This window comes from Vipera berus (genome assembly GCF_964194415.1).
Source record: "Vipera berus genome assembly, chromosome: 1".
NCBI lineage: Eukaryota > Metazoa > Chordata > Lepidosauria > Squamata > Viperidae > Vipera > Vipera berus.
The window spans coordinates 357749273-357767432 of NC_138202.1; the positions used below are offsets into that span (position 1 = coordinate 357749273).

Sequence of the window (18160 nt, forward strand, 5' to 3'; positions counted from 1 at the left end):
TGCAGAGAAACTGGCCTGCCCTTTGCTGGACGTGTTCAAGAGGGGTTGGACAGAGAGGGAGTTTAGTCTAGTGGTTAAGGCATCAGGCTGGAAACCGGGAGAAGGTGAGTTCTAGTCCTGCCTTAGGCAGGAGGGATGGCTGAGTGATTTTTGGCTGATCACCAGGAGACAGTGAGTTCTAGTCCTGCCTTAGGCATAAGGGTTGGCTGAGTCATTTTGCACCAATGAAGAGGAGACGCTGAATTCTAGTCCTGCCTTAGACGTGAAAGCCTGCTGCGTGACTTTGGGCCAATCCATCTCACAGAGTTGTTGTTGGAAAAATAGTAAAAAAGAGGATTAAGTATGTTCTCTGCCTTGAGCTGTTTATAAACATAGTAAATAAATAAATAGATAGACAGATGATAGATAGATAGATGATTGATAGATGACAGATAGATAGATGATGGATGATAGCTAGCTAGCTTGATAGATAGATAGATAGATAGATAGATAGATAGATAGATAGATAGATAGATAGATAGATAGATAGATAAAGGTAAAGGTTCCCCCGCACATGCGTGCTAGTTGTTTCCGACTCTAGGGGCCGGTGCTCATCTCCGTTTCAAAGCCGAAGAGCCAGCGCTTGTCCGAGGACGTCTCCATGGTCACGTGGCCGGCATGACTAGACGCCAAAGCCGCACGGAACGCTGTTACCTTCCCACCGTAGTGGTCCCTATTTTTCTACTTGCATTTTTACGTGCTTTCGAACTGCTAGGTTGGCAGACGCTGGGACAAGTAACAGGTGCTCACTCTGCTATGCGGCACTCGGGATTCGACCCGCCAAACTGCCGACCTTCTGATCGACAAGCTCAGCGTCCTAACCCACTGAGCCACCGCGTCCCTTTTGAGATAGATAGATAGATAGATAGATAGATAGATAGATAGATAGATAGATAGATAGATGATAGATGATAGATAGATAAAAAATCTGGGACGCTTATATTAGATGAGGGGTCCCCAACCGGTGGGCTGCGGCCCGGTTGTGGGCCATAGGCTGCTGGCCACCGGTCTGCAGGACAGGCTGGTCAGTATGTGCATGTGTGTGTGCACCCCCCCACACACACGCTAACATAGCAGCCACGGGGCGCAAAAACAGGACACCATGCCGCGTGGTGCAAAAACGGGCTACCGCCGCACCACGGGGCACAAAAACAGGACACCACGCTGCCGTGCTGTGTGGAAACAGGCCAATGCCACACCTCAGGGCGCAAAAATGGGATGCCGCCGCACCTTGGTTCTTGAACACGGGCCGACACCGTGCCTCGGGGCGCAGAAACAAGGCGCTGTGCACAAGAACGGGGCAGGGCTAATGAGTATCAAGCAAGAGCTAGTCCCCCCATTTGCGCCATGCGCATGCTTGCGGCCCTGGGTGCACACCTACGCATAAAATGCTTCCCCCTTCCTTTCTCTCCGGTCCACCAACCAAGAAAGGTTGGTGACCTCTGGACTAGATGACCTCGAGGGACACCCCCCCACACTCTAGGATTTAACCAAATCCCATTTTCTTCCGGGCAATGTAAAACTGCAACCTTTAATTGAGGCACCAGAATACAGCAATTATTTTCTCTGGAGTTTTTAATTAAACAGAAGGCGCACACTGCTTTATGGCTGCTTTGGCATTTAATCCTGTAGGTCTCGGTGGCTGTTTTATCGTCTTGCGGCTTTATTACCATATTTATTTATCTCTATTCCTTTGTAGTTCCCACTTGTGTGTGCGTGTGGACCTACGTGTGTATTTAAAAATTATGATCTTGTGTGGATTGCCTTGTAAATCTACCCGGTGCGCTGTAAAGCTTGGAGATTAAAGGTTTTGTGGAATAAATCAGCCTTGCCTGGCGCGAAGAGCAGAGCTGAAAAACTGAGGAGAAAAATTAAATGCTTGGATTTTACCCAAGAGAGTAAGGTTAGGAAGTCCTCAGGATGACAAATACACCTAACACAGGTAATCCTCGACTTATGACCAGAATTGAGCCTGACATTTATGTTGCTAAGCGAGACATTGGTTAAGTGAGTTTGGCTCCATTTTACAACCTTTCTTGCACAGTTAAGTGAATCACTGCAGTTGTTAAGTGAGTCACATGGTCATTAAGTGAATCTGGCTTTCCAATTGACTTTGCTTGTCAGGTCGCAAAAGGGGATCACGTGACCCCCCCGGACACTGCAACCGTCATAAATATGAGTCAGTTGCCAAGAATTTTGATCACATGATCTTGGGGGATGCTGCAACGGTCATAAGTGTGAAAAAAAGAGCATAATTCCCTTTTTTTACTGCCGTTGTAACTTCGAACGGTCATTAAATTGTAAGTTGAGGACTATGGTCATTAAGTTGTAAGTCAAGGACTACCTATACTCCTTCCTCCTCCTATTCTCCCCTAACAACAACCAAGTGAGGTGGGCTGGGCTGAATGAGATGGATTAATATATGTGTAGATGGACCAACTCTCAGAATTCCTCAGCTGGCATGTGGACTTCAACTCCCAGAATTCCTCAGGCACGATATGTACTCAAACTCCCAGAATTCCTCAGCCAGTATGTGGACTTCAACTCCCAGCATTCCTCAGCCGCCATGTAAACTTTAACTCCCAGAATTCCTCAAGTCATCATGTGGACTTCAACTCCCAGAATTCCTCAGCCGGCATGTGGACTTCAACTCCCAGAATCCCTCGGCCAGCATGGCTGGCGGAGGAATTCTGGGAGTTGAAGTCCACACATTTTGAAGTGGCCATGTTTGGGGACCCTCGTGCTCTAGATTGTACTCACGTCTTCACATAGGGATCGGAGTAACCGTTGGCATCCATGGCAGCCAAGTGGGCACAACGGACGATGCCGACCAGCAGGCCCTGTTTTTGAGAACTGTATTTCAAGGAAACAAGGATCCGGCCACGTTCCTCCAGCGACTTGTCTTCCATTTTGTCCATCTGTGAACAGAGAAGGAAACAAAATGGCTCAGGCCCAAATTTCTGCCTGGAAACCCAACATCCAAGAAGAGAGGATCTCCCAAGAACAAAATATGATACAAAAAAGATGTTGAAAGAGGGCAAAGAGCAACAAAGAAAATATTAGAGGCCTGGAGGCTAAAATGTACGAAGAACGGTTGTAGGAACTGGGCCTGTCTAATCTAGCGAAAAGAAAAACTAGGGGTGACATGATAGCAGTGTTCCAATATTTGAGGGGCTGCCACAAAGATGATGGGGTTGGCTAATTCTCCAAAGCACAAGAAATAAATAGTTACAGGTAGACCTCGACTTATAACTGTTTCATTTAGTGACCGTTCAAAGTTACAACAGCACTGCAAAAAGTCACTTATGACCGTTTTCCCCACTTGTGACCGTCGCAGCATCCCCACGATCACGTGATCAAAATTCAGACGCTTGGCCACTGACTCACATTTATGACCGCTGCAGTGTCCCGGGGTCATGTGATCCCCTTTTGTGACCGTCTGACGAGCAAAGTCAAGAGGGAAATCTGGATTCACTTAACAACCGACTGACTAACTTGACAGCTGCAGTGATTCACCTAACAGCTGTGGCAAGAAAGGTCGTAAAATGGGGCAGAACTCATTTACCAACTGTCTCACTTAGCAACATAAAGTTGGGGCTCAATTGTGGTCAAACGTTGAGGACTACCTGCATTAAAACCATTCAATATTAATACAGATAAAATTACTCATGGGAAAAAAATGCCTGCATTTTTTTTAAGAAGTAAAAAATAAAAAAAAGACTGGGCAACCATTTGTCTGAAATGATGTGGAGTTTCCTGCCTGAGCAGGGGGTTGGACTAGATGACCTCCAAGGTCCCTTCAAACTCTATTGTTACTATTATTATTAAATAATGAGAAAACTGATGAAATTTTCACAAATATTTTCAATATCCGGAAATAATTTTGATTTCACGGAGCCTTAACAAAGTGTTTTGGGGGACCCCCAAGGATCCTTAGATCAAACTTTAGGAAATATTGCTCTAGATCTAGGGGATCCTGCACTAAGCAAGAGGTTGGACTGGATGACCTCTAGCGTCGCATCCAACTCTTATCTCTCTCTCTGAGCTAAGATATTTGGCCCGACCTATCTTAGAAGGTTTATCGTCCCAGGAAAAACCCTTTTTTCCCCACCCCACAGAAGCCAGGATCTTTCTCCCCACTCTCCCCAGCCACTTGTGAGGGGTCTTCCCTCCCCACCTCAGGAGTGTGCCTGACAGATTTAATCTGCTTGCTGGAATAACACAACACACTCATCCCTGGCAAGGTGAAGTCGAGACTAAAGGCAACTGAAATCAGAGCTGAACACATGTTTAAAGGGATGTCGGATTCAATTAGGATCCGGTTTGCGAGTGCTCACACTGAACTGGATGTAATGGTTTGTGGGAATGACCTTGGGAGACCCGGCAAGGAGGCAGGAGGCACAGATGCTGCCTACAAAACAGTCAGAGAATGGAATGGAATGGAACGGAATGGAACAGAACAGAATAGAATGGAATGGAATGGAATAGAAGAATGAAAGAATAGAATAGAATAGAATAGAATAGAATAGAATAGAATAGAATAGAATAGAATAGAATAATAGAATAGAATAGAATAGAATAGAATAGAATAGAATAGAATAGAATAGAATAGAATAGAATAGAATAGAATAGAATAGAATAGAATAGAATAGAATAGAATAGAATGTAGTGGAGTGGAGTGGAGTGGAATAGAATAGAACAATGAAAGAATAGAATAGAATAGAGTAGAGTAGAACAGAACAGAACAGAACAGAACGGAATAGAACAATGAAAGAAATAGAATAGAATAGAGAATAGAATAGAATAGAATAGAATAGAATAGAATAGAATAGAATAGAATAGAATAGAATAGAATAGAATAGAATAGAATAGAATAGAATAGAATAGAATAGAATAGAATGTAGTGGAGTGGAATAGAATAGAACAATGAAAGAATAGAATAGAATAGAATAGAATAGAGTAGAGTAGAACAGAACAGAACAGAACGGAATAGAACAATGAAAGAATAGAATAGAATAGAATAGAATAGAATAGAATAGAATAGAATAGAATAGAATAGAATAGAATAGAATAGAATAGAATAGAATAGAATGGAATGGAATGGAATGGAATGGAATGGAGTGGAGTGGAGTGGAGTGGAGTGGAGTGGAGTGGAACAATGAAAGAACAGAATAGAGTGGAGTGGAATAGAATAGAATAGAATAGGAAGGGACCTTGGAGGTCTTTTAGTCCAGCCCCCTGCTCAAGCAGGAGAACCTATACCGTCTCAGACAGCTGAATGTCTAGTTGGTTGGTTGTAAATTGAGGACTACTTGGATTAGGAGTCTGTCTGGATTTAGTTGGGATATCCTCCCTTTTCTGGGGTCAATTCTTCGAGACAGACCAGATTAGAAAACCAGGGTGATAAATTCTAATATAGATAGTCCTTGCTTACCAGTCGTCCATTCAGTCACCATTCCCAAGTCACGAGAGTGCTGAAATAGGAGACGTATAACCATATAACCTGGAAGTTACGTCCGTCCTAGCACCCCCATGTGATGTGGTCACAATCTGGGGACTTGGCAAATGGCTCACATTTACAACCGCTGCAGTCTTCCGCTGTCCCATGATTGCCATTTGTGACCATCGCTGCTGGCTTCCGGCAAGCAAAGTCAATGGGCAACCCAGCGGGAAATCGCTTAACTACCCATGATGAATCATTTAACAACCTCAGCAGAAGTGATGTAAGTAAATCCGGCATGGTTGTGTGACATTTCTCTTTATGACTGCCTTACCTGCTGGTACCAATTTTGGTCAGTAAGTGAGGACTATCTGTACTATTTTTATTATAGGGTCAGAGTAACAGAATCTTGCAAAAAGCACCTCCCGCTCCCTGCCTTTATGTTCAAGAGAATTAAAGGTAAAGGTAAAGGTTCCCCCACACACGCGTGCTCATCTCCGTTTCAAAGCCGAAGAGCCAGCGCTTGTCCGAGGACGTCTCCGTGGTCATGTGGCCGGCATGACTAGACGCCAAAGGCGCACGGAACGCTGTTACCTTCCCACCCTAGTGGTCCCTATTTTTCTACTTGCATTTTTACGTGCTTTCGAACTGCTAGGTTGGCAGAAGCTGGGACGAGTAACAGGCGCTCACTCTGTTACGCAGCACTCGGGATTCGACCCGCCAAACTGCCGACCTTCTGATCGACAAGCTCAGCGTCCTAACCCACTGAGCCACGTAGGCTTGGACAGAACACTCTGGACTCAAATTTTGTTTTTCTGATCATAGTCCTGCAGTCATTCTTCCTGTTCCTCTAGGTCAAGGGTCCCCAACCCCCGATGCATGGATTGGTACTGGGCCGCGGCATGGCAGCAAACGGTCCGCACAAAGAAGCAAAGCCCCATCCGTGGGATGCAGGCAGCACACAAAAACCACACACTCTCCGGTCCGTGGAAAAACCTCTCTCCACAGAACCGGGGGTCCCTGGTGCCCAAAAGGTTGGGCTCCTCTGCTCCAGGTTATTCCCACAGACCATTACATCTAGGTACTGTCCAGCCAACAATCTCGGCAGATCTTCTGCAGGTCCCACCATTAGCAAGTGGGCTAATGCCCACTCTTATCTCCTTTCTAGGCTGAGCTACTGCAACACACTCTCCCCGGGGCAGCCCTTGAAGGCCATCGCAAAAACTACAACTGATCTGGCTCCCCTCTCCCCATTGACTCTGCTTGTCAGAAGGTCCCAAAAAGGGGATGACAGGAGCCCGGGATACTGCAACCGTCATAAATGTGAGTCCAAATTTTGATCATGAGACCGTAGGGTTGCTGCAAACGGTCGTTAAGTGTGAAAAAGAGTCATAAGTCACTTCTTTTGAGTGCTGTTGTCGCTTCAAATGGCCATTAAACAAACTGCGGTTAAGTCGAGAGCGACCTGTAAGGCAAAAAAAAAAAAAAAATCAGGATTCTGGTTTTACCCCTTTTCCTACTGAGAGATTTTATTCAGAAGAAAAAGTCCTTTTTTTCCTCTGATTTTACTTTATTCTCCAGAAAAGGGGGGAAGGCACGGCCGTCAATTTTTTTTTTTAAAAAAGCGAGAGTAATTAGTAGCTCGGCTGGAAAGCAGGATTCTGGACCTCAGTGAGAAAGCAAGTCAGAAGTCACAACCAGTTGAATTTCAGCCTGTTGAGGATAGACTTCGGAGGGTAGGGACCGTCCAGGTGCTTTGCGGATGCAATTGGGGTTTCGTAAAAAGTCTCCTGCTTTCAATATGAATTTGGAAAAAGGGGTGGGGGTGGGTGGGAGCAGAAGAGGATCGAGGCAGGGAGACCCTCATCCTTCCGGCCGAAGATGAGAGAAAAAGCAATCTTCTTAACGCTTCAGTCCCACGGAGAGAGTTTCCCTCCGTCTCTGCCTCCCACACGGATTTCATTTTCTCCTGCAATTGCTCATCAAGAACTCTTGAGCCGTTTCCACGATTTCATGGTGTTTCGTTTCATTTCATCTTCCTTCCTTCCTTCCTTCCTTCCTTCCTTCCTTCCTTCCTTCCTTCCTTTTTTCTTTCTTTCCAACTACCTCCACCTCTTGTTTTCTCTTTCTCTCCTTCCTCCCTTCCCTCCCTCCTTCTCCTTTCTCCCTCCCTCCCTCCTTCCCTTCCACTTTCCTTCTTTCTCTTTCCTATCCTACCTTGTCTCCTTTTATTTCTCTTTCTTTCCTTCTTTCCTTCCTTCCTTTTTTCTCTTTTCCTCCCTTTCTCCCTCCCTTTTCCTTTCCTCACCCCTTCTCTTTCTTTCCTTCCTTTTTCTCTTTTCCTCCCTTTCTCCCTCTCTCCTTCCCTCCTTTTCCTTCCTTCCTTCCTCACTCCCCCTTAATAATAATAATAATAATATATAAAGTTGGAAGGGACCTTGGAGGTCATCTAGTCCAACCCCCTGCTCCCTTTTCCTTTCCTCACTCCCCCTTCTCTTTCTTTCTTTCCTTCCTTCCTTTTTCTCTTTTCCTCCCTTTCTCCCTCTCTTCTTTTCCTTTCTCTCCTTCCTTCCCTTCCTTCCTTTTTTCTCTTTTCCTCCCTTTTTCCATCCCTCCCTCCTTTTCCTTTCTCTCCTTCCTTCCTCACTCCCCCCTTTTCCTTCCTCCCTCCCTCCCTCCCTCCCTCCCTTCCGCCCGCCTTCCTTCCTTCCTTCCTTCCTTCCTTCCTTCCTTCCTTCCTTCCTTCCTTCCTTCCTTCCTTCCTTCCTCCCTCCCTTCCTTCCTTCCTTCCTTCCTTCCTTCCTCCCTTCTTCCATTTGGGACTAGTGTTTCTCAACCTTAGAAACCTGAAGCAGCGTGGACTTCATCTCCCACAATTCCCAAGCCAGCAAGGTATGGAGATTCTGGGGATCTAAATCCAGACAGGATGGAAGGTGTAGAAACACCGAGTTCAATTTTGCAGGGCCCAAAATGGCTGAAAAACCTGGTTAGCAGCAGATCTGCACAAATTTCAAGAGAGCAAGTGGAGAACTGCTAGAAGGAAGGAAAGCCTACTTACACGGCAGTATCTGAGGGAGTCTGCAGAGGGAAGAGGGTCAAAAAAGTCAAGATGGCAACGGGGGCTGGACAAATGAAATCCTGGCATTTTTTTTAATGAGGTTGCACATGTGCCAGGACTTCCGGTAAGGCCTGGAATTGGTCAGAAAACAGGGAATGCAACAATAAATGTCTTTTTTCACCCCTACTTTCCCAGGACTCAGCTATGTTTTCCGTAATTTGAATTTTTTTGTTTTTGTTTCTCCCAACACTCCCCCCCTCCCCGCACTGACCGGATTGGTTATTTTTGACTTATTTTGACTGTTGGCATTTATTAACTCGCTACAGATAGTCCTCGACTTAACGCCCACAATGGGGATTAGAATTTGTATTGCTACGCAAGGCAGTTAAGTCAAGTCATGCCTGATTTTGTGACTTTCTTTGCTACGGTTATTAAGCGAATCATGTAGTCATTAAGCGAATCTGGCATCCCCCTTGGACTTTCCCTGTTGGAAGCTGCCTGGGAAAGGTTGCCAGTGGGGATCACATGAGCCCGGGATGCTGCGACCCTTGTGAATACATACTGGTTGCCAAGCGCCTGAATTTTGATCACATGATCACTTGACCACATGTGGGGATGCTGCAACGGTCGTAAGTACAAGCTTCAGTCATAAGTCTCTTTTTTCAGTGCTGTTGTAACTTGGAATGGTCACTAAATGAAGGGCTGTAAATCGAGGACTACCTTTATAGCAATAGGCTTTTTTTCAAATTAGAATACAGAATATAGAATAACAAGAGTTGGACGGGACCTTGGAGGTCATCTAGTCCAACCCCCTGCTCAGGCAGGAAACCCTACGCCATTTCAGACAAATGGCTGTCAAATCTCTTCTTAAAAACTTCCAGTGTTGGAGCATTCACAACTTCTGGAGGCAAGTAGTTCCACTGGTTAATTGTTCTGTCAGAAATACAGAATACAGAATAACAAGAGTTGGACGGGACCTTGGAGGTCATCTAGTCCAACCCTCTGCTCAAGCAGGAAACCCTACGCCATTTCAGACAAATGGCTGTCCAATCTCTTCTTAAAAACTTCCAGTGTTGGAGCATTCACAGCTTCTGGAGGCAAGTAGTTCCACTGGTTCATTGTACTGTCAGAAATACAGAATACAGAATAACAAGAGTTGGACGGGACCTTGGAGGTCATCTAGTCCAACCCCCTGCTCAGGCAGGAAACCCTACGCCATTTCAGACAAATGGCTGTCCAATCTCTTCTTAAAAACTTAAAAGCATTCACAACATCTGGAGGCAAGTTTTTCCACTTTCCACTGTCACTCACCGGCAGCTGCTTCTCCAGGCAAATGTTGAATTTCTTAGTCTGGTTGGGCTTCAGTTTCTTGAGAGGGATCCTCGTTTCGCCAATAAACTCGTTGTGGCGGAATTTGTCTTCGTCGCAAACCGAGATTCTGAAAGGCACCAAAGAGGAGACGGGAAGATGGATGAATAAGGGATATAATTGGGCAGCACAAAGGGTTGGTAATAACGTCAATTCAGCCTAACCTCTTCCTAACTCAGCAGTAGCAATGGCTTAACCTGGATGGTTAGCAGGCAGGGATGCGAAATGATTTGAGCTGTGAAATCAAGAGAAGGGTGAGCAGGGGGTTGGACTAGATGACCTCCGAGGCACCTTCCAGTTCTGCTATTCTGAAATTAACACTTTAACCTTTTACAACTTCTCTGGTAAGTCTTGTCTAAGCCATTGTCGCTTGCTGGGTGTCGTGGCGTGTAGTCTAGACTCTGAGGAGGACAGGGTTCTTTTTCAAGAAGCAAAGAGACAACGCATAGGTAGACCTCGACTTACGACCGCAACTCAGCCCCAAATTTCTGTTGCTAAGCGAGTCACATGGTTGTTAAGTGAATCTGGGTTCCTCCATTGACTTTGCTTGTCAGAAAGGGATCGCGTCACCCTGGGACATTGCAACCGTCATCACTATGAACCAGTTGCCCAGCGTCTGAATTTGGATTACGCGACTGCAACGGTCATAAAGTGTGAAAAAACAAAGGTCACCTTTTTCAGTGCAGTTGTAACTTTAAACGATCGCTAAACAAGTGGCTGTAAGTCCAGGAAAAGCCTGTATTACTAAATTACAGGATCTTTCTCTGCTCATGAGTGAAAAAAAAAAAAATGCCGAAAACGTCCCTTTGCGGTCGCCAATGTGATGTGTTTGTCGTTTGTGTGTGTGTGAGAGAGAGAATCTCCCCTGTGCACACTGTCTCTCTCGCCAGTGCATGTGGAAATAATGCTTCAAATAGGGGCCGTATCAAAACGTATCTTAATTACAGCCTCCCAACGCAGCTATTGTTTTTCCCCAATGAGCCACAACTGGAGAAGAGAAAACTCAGCATAATTAGGGATGATTAAATGTGACATCCTGTTCAGTAGGTGTGGGGAGGGGGAAGGCCTTGCCTTGGAAGGGAGTGCAGAATCTGCAGACTGGCCATCTGGTTTTTGAAGAATGGAATGGAACAGAACAGAACAGAACAGAACAGAACAGAACAGATACAGGAAGAAGAATGGAATGGAACGGAACGGAACAGAATAGTTGGAAGGGAGCTTGGAGGTCATCTAGTCCAACCCCCTGCTCAAGCAGGAGACCCCCTATCATTTCAGACAAGTGGTTGTGCAGTCTCTTCTTGAAAACCTCCAGTGTTGGAGCACCCACAACTTCTTGAGGCAAGGTGTTCCACTGGTTAATTGTTCTAACTCTCAGGAAATTCCTCCTTAGTTCTAGGTTGCTTCTCCTTGATTTGTTTCCATCCGTTGCTTCTTGTCCTGCCTCCAAACAACCAATAGGAGAAGGTAGTAGGAAAGATGAGAAAGATGATAATAATAATAGTCCTAATACATGGATAAATATCCATGCAGAGCAACAATAGAGCAACAAAGATGATCAGGGGACTGGTGGCTGAAACATACAAGGAAGAGTTGCTGGAATTGGGGATGTCTAGTTTAATAAAGAAAAGGATTAGGGGGTGACATGATAGGAGTCTTCCAGTATCTCAAGGGCTGCCCCAAAGAAGAGGGAGTCAAGCTCTTCTTCAAAGGGCCTGAAGGCAGGACAAGAAGCAACGGATGGAAACTCATCAAAGAGAGAAGCAACCTGGAACTAAGGAGAAACTTGTTGACAGTTAGAACAATTAACCAGTGGAACAACCTGCCTCCAGAGGCGGTGAATGCTCCAACACTGGAAGTTTTTAAGAAGAGACTGGACAGCCGCTTGTCTGAAATGGTATAAGGTTTCCTGCCTGAGCAGGGGGTTGGACTAGAAGACCTCCAAGGTCCCTTCCAACTCTATTATTATTATTATTATCCTTAAATATAAGACAGCGCTGTGGGAATTAGGTGTTTAGTGGAGTGATGGCATGGAGGGAGGGGAATTCTCTGTGTCTAGGTATTTTGGTATGCAATGCCCTGTAACGGATGCCGTGAGAGGAAGAGTTGAAAGAGTTTGCATTCCTTAGACACAGAATTTGGTTTGTGGGGAACAGAGAAATTAGTATGCAGAGCTTGAGCTGGCTAAATAGCTTTCTTTCCTGGAAAAAATAGCAGAATGCAGATTAAGAATTCTCTTTAGCAGTGTTTTTAATCTTGCCAACTTTAAGACGGGTGGAGTTTAAGTCCCAGAATTCCCCAGCCAGCATGATTTAAGGTGGGTGGACTTCCACTCCCAGAATTCCCCAGCCAGCATGCTTTAAGATGGGTGGACTTTAACTCCCAGAATTCCCCAGCCAGCATGCTTTAAGATGCTCTGCTTTGAGCCAGGGTTGGGCTTGATGACCTCAAGGTACCCTCCAATTCAATGCAGTTATCCCCCTGAACCACCTCCAGCTTTGTTATTCAGCCACAGTGTCTCAGAAAACAAGCTATTTATCATCCTGACTCTCTAAGGCTTTCTAAAAACCCAGGTATTAGAACCCGGCTCGTTAGCAGCTCTTAACGAAGGAGAAGATGCCAAATGGATTGGCAGCAGGCGGCAGTTGGCTCAAGTCCTACAAGTGGGTTACGCATCACCTGTTGAACGTATTGGGAAAGCAAAGGTGCTTTCAAAGACTATATAGGTCAGGGGTCTTCGAACTTGGCCCTTTTATGACTTGTGGACTTCAACTCCCAGAATTCCTCAGCCAGCGTGCCTGGCTGAGGAAATCTGGGAGTTGAAGTCCACAAGTCATAAAAGGGCCAAGTTCGAAGACCCCTGATACAGGTAGTCCTCAGTTTACGACTACAATGGAGTCCATTTGAGTTTCTGTTGCTAAGCAAGACACCTGCTGAGTGAATTTTGCCGCCCTTTACGACCTCGCTTGCCACAGTTGTTAAGTGAATCACTGCAGCTGCTTCTTACCACGCTTCTTAACGAATCTGCTTCCCCATTAACTTTGGTTGTCTGCAAAAAAGCGATAATGTAAAAGTAATCCTAGACTTACGCAATGGAGCCCAAAATTTCCACTGCTCAGTGAGACATTTGTTGAGTTTTGCCCCATTTTAGGAACTTTCTGGCCTCTGTTGTTAACTGGATCACTGCAGTTCAGTCAGTAACCTGGTTGTTAAGTGAATCTGGCTTCCCTATTGGCTTTGCTTGTCGGAGGGTCACAAAAGGGGACCTTGCAACTGTTATAAGTACATGCCAGTTGCCAAGCATTCAAATTTTGATCACGTGACCCCATGGATGCTGCAGCGGTCCTAAGCATGAAAACGGTTATTTTCGGTGCTGTCGTAACTTCGAACGGTCAGTAAATGAACAGCTGTAAGTGCAGCAAATACACGACATGACTATCTCATCCTGGGATCATCTTTATGCAACATTTATGCTCCTGGAAACCCAACTTTCCAATACAAATCTCCCTAAAGGACTTAAATCCAACAGACATAGGTATCCAATCCTGCAAAACTTCCTTCCACGGCCCAACACACCCACAGCCTAGTAGAAAAGAATAACAAGGCTGGGAGGGACCTTGGAGGTCATCTAGTCCAACCCCCTGCTCAGGCAGGAAACCCAATACCATTTCGGGCAAATGGCTATCCAGCCTCTTCTTAAAAACCTGCAGTGATGGTGCACCCACAACTTCTGGTGGCAAGTTGTTCCACTGGTTAATTGTTCTAACTGTCTGCCTTCCTCTAAAAACCAGCTTTGAGGCTGATACTGTGAGGCCACCAGAAATCTCCAGGCCCCATCAGATGCAAAAAATAAAAATAAAAATCATATATTGGTCCCATAGGTGGAGAAGACTGGTTAGGAGCAGTCTACCTTAGGGGACTCTTCCACTTGATTTCAGTTAAGACCCGAAATTCCCTCCCAGACTGACAGAACATTGCAATGAAGGGAAACAGCCATTAATTCCTAATGAGAGGGGTGGAAAGCTGCCATGATTTTTAAAGACCCAATTTCCCTCAAGGACTAGTTTCTTTTTTTTTTAATCCCTTTTTTGAGGAAAATTTGAAATTTATGGATCTTTTTTTAAAGAAAAAAAAGTTGGGTGGGTGTCTCTGGGCTAATCACCAGGAGGCTGTGAGTTCTAGTCCTGCCATAGGCATGAAAGCCAATTGGGTGACTTTGAGTCTATCACCAGGAGACTGTGAGTTGTAGTTCTGCCTTAGGCATGAAAGCTGACTGGGTGACTTTGGGTAGACACCAGGAGATGGTGAGTTCTAGTCCCACTTTAGATGAGAGAGCCCGCTGGATGATTGCGGGCCACTCACCGGGAGACAGTGAGTTCTAATCCTGTCTTACGCAGGAAAACTGGCTGGTTGACTTTGGACTAATCACCAGGAGACTGTGAGTTCTAATCCTACCCCAGGTATGAAAGCCGGCTTGGTGACTTTGGGCCAATCCATCTCTCTCAGCCCAACTCACCTCACTGAGGTGGTTGTTGTAGCAAAAATGAAAGGAAGGAATATTATGCGTGTTTACAACCTTTACGTATAAAGTAATAAAGGCAAAATTTTTTTAAAAATCTAATAAATAAAACCTTGGGATCGCTTGGTGGTCCCCTATCCATATCCTAGTTCCCTTTCAGTGAAGACAGAAGCGGAGAAACCCTGTTGAAACCACTTTGGGGGTTGAGAATCTGAATTTTGCTGCTACTTCGGGGAAAGCTCGGGGTTCACCGGGGTGGTGTAGGTTGATTTAAATCTACCCAACCTCCAGCCGTGACAAAAACTGAAACGAGAGTCCAATGTTGGCTTAGCACTACCCGCCTTCAGGGACAATACGGAGGAGTGAATTCCACTGACGTTGATGACAAGAATGCCTGAATGGATGCCTAGAGAATAGCGCTACCGGTGTTTTATTTCCCCCACCACCACTTCTATTCAAAAAAATAAAATAAAAATCAGGATATTTTTATCTGAGGGGGGAAAAAAGCGTTAATAACAAGATATCAGAGGGTGAGAAGGCTGTCAGCTTTCAAACCCTGATGCTATTCTGAGAGAATCTTCTCTCCCTCAACTCTCTTCATATCAAATTGACTTTTTAATATTCCACCACCACCCCTCAGCTCCTTGGAGCTACTTCAAAATCCCATTAGTCTCTTGTTTTTTCACAGATGCTTTGAGAAGATTTGGTTGGATTTATTTTTTTATTTTTGGGGGGAAAAATGTGGAGTATTGAAGAAGTGAAAAAATAAGCGGTACTATAAAAAGCCTTCATTTTGCCCAAAGCTGTGTGTGTGTGGACGTGCAGGCTGAGGAGACTGTAAATTCTGGGCACAATGACAGTCGTAACTCGAGGACTAACTCCCTACAGGTAGTCCTCGACTTACGACCACAATGGAGCCCGACGTTTCTGTGGGTTCAGTGAGACGGGGGCTAAGTGAAATTCGCCCGCTTTTACAAACTGTCTTGCCACCGTTGTTAGATGAATCGCTGCAGTTAAGTCGGGTACACGGTCGTTAAGCGAATCCGGCTTCCCCATTGACTTTTCTTGTCAGAAGGATGCCAAAGGGGATCACCTGACTGACCCCGGGACACTGCAACCGTCATAAATGTCAGTCAGTGGCCAAGCCTCTGAATTTTGATCACATGATCGTGGGGATGCTGTAACGGTCGTAAGTGTGAACAACGGTCAGAAATCGCTTTTTTTAGTGCCGTTGTAACTTCGAATAGTCACTAAACAAACTGTTGAGGACTACCTACATATATTTCCAATTTAGCCTGTAATTTTCCAAGGTGGCCTTGAAAAAAGGGAAAGGATTTTCCCCCCCCCCACCTTAGGAGTGACATTTCTCCCCTTTCAAAGTATATGCAATCCTCGACTTACAACCATTCATTTGGTGACGTTTGAAGTTACAAGGGAACTTTAAAAAAGCAACTTATGACCATTTTTCACACTTACGACCGTTACAGCATCCCCACGATCATGTGAACAAAATTCAGGCGCTTGGCAACTGACTCATATTTACGACGGTCTCAGCGTCCCGGGGTCACGCGATCCCCTTTTGCGACCTTCCGACAAGCGAAGTCAACGGGGAAAGCCGGATTCGCTTAACGACCGTGTACCCAACTGCAGAGATTCACTTAACAACAGCGGCAAAAGGAAGGTCGTAAACTGGGGCAAAACTCACTCAACGACCGTCTTGCCGAGCCACGGAAACTTTGGGGCTCAACTGTGGTCGTAAGTCGAGGACCGCCTGTCAAAGAGGAAAACCTTTAACCCCTTTTTTAAAACAGGAGTGTACGTGTGTGTGTATTTGTGTGCATGTGTGTGTGTGTGTTTGTTTGTGAGTAAATCTCCCCCGGAGCGCAAACACGGGTTGGAATTTTGGAGTTAACGAGATTGTCATTTGTTTCATAACAGGCTGAGGAATCAGGTAGGCGGACAAGGAAGGGTAATAAAAACCCGAGGATATTGAACAAAAGAAGAAGAAAAAATCATTTTCTTTTATCTCCCAAGAGTTCTGAGGCCTCGCCTGCCCTGGCTTTCAATATCGCTTATTGTTGGCAAGGGAGAACCAAGTGCCACCAGGTTATTTTATTTTATTTTTTTCCTGTAGGATACCCAGGGCAAAGCTCTTCGGAACTGACTGTAAGTTGGTTGCTCGGAAAATCAAAGAGGATAGCAAGAAGTTCTGGCCTCATCCCCTCAAACTTGGTTTAGGATAAAATAGAGCTAGAGGGGGCCTTGGAGGTCATCCAGTCCAGCCCCTTGCTTAAACAGGAGAACCTATAATCATTCCGGACAAGTGACTGTCCAGTCTCTTCTTAAATCCTCCAGTGATGGAGCAGCCACGATTTCTGGTGGCAAGCTGTTCCACTGGTTAATTGTCCTCACTGTTAGGAAGTTTCTCCTTAATTCCAGGTTGCTTCTCTCTTTGGTCAGTTTCCAACCGTTGTTTCTCGTCCTTCCCTCTGGTGCTTTGGAGAATAACGTGACCCCCTCTTCTTTGTGGCAGCCCCTCAAATACTGGAAGACTGCTATCATGTCTCCCCTATTTCTTCTTTTCTTTAAACTGCCCATACCCAAATCCTGCAGCCGTTCTTCGTATGTTTTAGTCTCCAGGCCTCGGATCATCTTAGTTGCTCTTCTCTGAATTTTTTCCAAACTCTCAACATCTTTTTTGTGATATGGTGACCAAAATTGGCTGCAGTATTCCAAGTGTGGTCTCGCTAGGGTTTTATAAAGTGGTACTAATACTTCGGGGATGCGGTGGCTCAGTGGGTTAGGACACTGAGCTTGTCGATCAGAAGGTCGGCAGTTTGGCGGGTCGAATCCCGAGTGCCGCGTAACAGAGTGAGTGTTGTGACTCAGGGTCAGCCTGTGGGTTCGGCACCCGGCTCAGATGTATCGGATGACTCAGATGAGGGGGAGGAGGTGTGTGTGGGTGACGAACCGGCTGATGATGGCTTGCAGGCTTGGCAGAGCTCCCAGCCGGGGACCTCCTCTCAGCTGCGTGAGCCCGATAGTGCGGAGGATGATGACCCACAGCTGGCCCTGTTCAAGGACGCCCGACGCAGGAGGCAGTCGAGCAGGACTAAGCAGAAAAAGGCTGCGGGTCTCCTCGGGAGGAGGCACAGGGAAACCACGCCCTGAGCTCTCAATAAAAGGAGTGTTTGGGGAGGGGCTGGTTGCTGAAAGCAACCCTTCTGCTTGAGGATTCAAGTTCCGGAGTTTTGGTTTCTTGTTTTGTTAATTGACTATTAAATCTTGGCAAACGCTTTTCAGCCTTGGACGCTCTCCAGTCTCTTCTTTCTGAATAGGGGTTTGCCTTATTACAAGGCCAGAAGGGGCTGGTTCAGAACAGTGAGCGCCTGTTACTCGTCCCAGCTTCTGCCAACCTAGCAGTTCGAAAGCACGTAAAAATGCAAGTAGAAAAATAGGGACCACTCCGGTGGGAAGGCAACAGCGTTCCGTGCGCCTTTGGCGTCTAGTCATGCCGGCCACATGACCACGGAGACGTCCTCGGACAAGCACTGGCTCTTCGGCTTTGAAACGGAGATGAGCACCGGCCCCTAGAGTTGGAAACGACTAGCACGCATGTGCAGGGGAACCTTTACCTTTACCTTACTAATACTTCACCTGATCTTGATTCTATGCCTCTGTTTATACAGCCCAGGATTGTATTCGATTTTTTGGCTGTCGCTGCACACGGCTGGCTCAT

General features: G+C 45.8%; 1 protein-coding gene across 1 annotated transcript in view; it reads right to left on the bottom strand.

The window, feature by feature from the left end:
* Nucleotides 1-18160, bottom strand: part of DOC2B (double C2 domain beta) — a gene marked incomplete at both ends in the record, with an annotated part of 134274 nt that overhangs the window by 7021 nt on the left and 109093 nt on the right. Inside the window, 2 exons of the mRNA XM_081346709.1 lie at nucleotides 2800-2957; nucleotides 9849-9975. Coding sequence (XP_081202835.1) covers nucleotides 2800-2957; nucleotides 9849-9975 — 285 coding nt within the window. The remainder of the gene's footprint in view (nucleotides 1-2799; nucleotides 2958-9848; nucleotides 9976-18160) is intronic.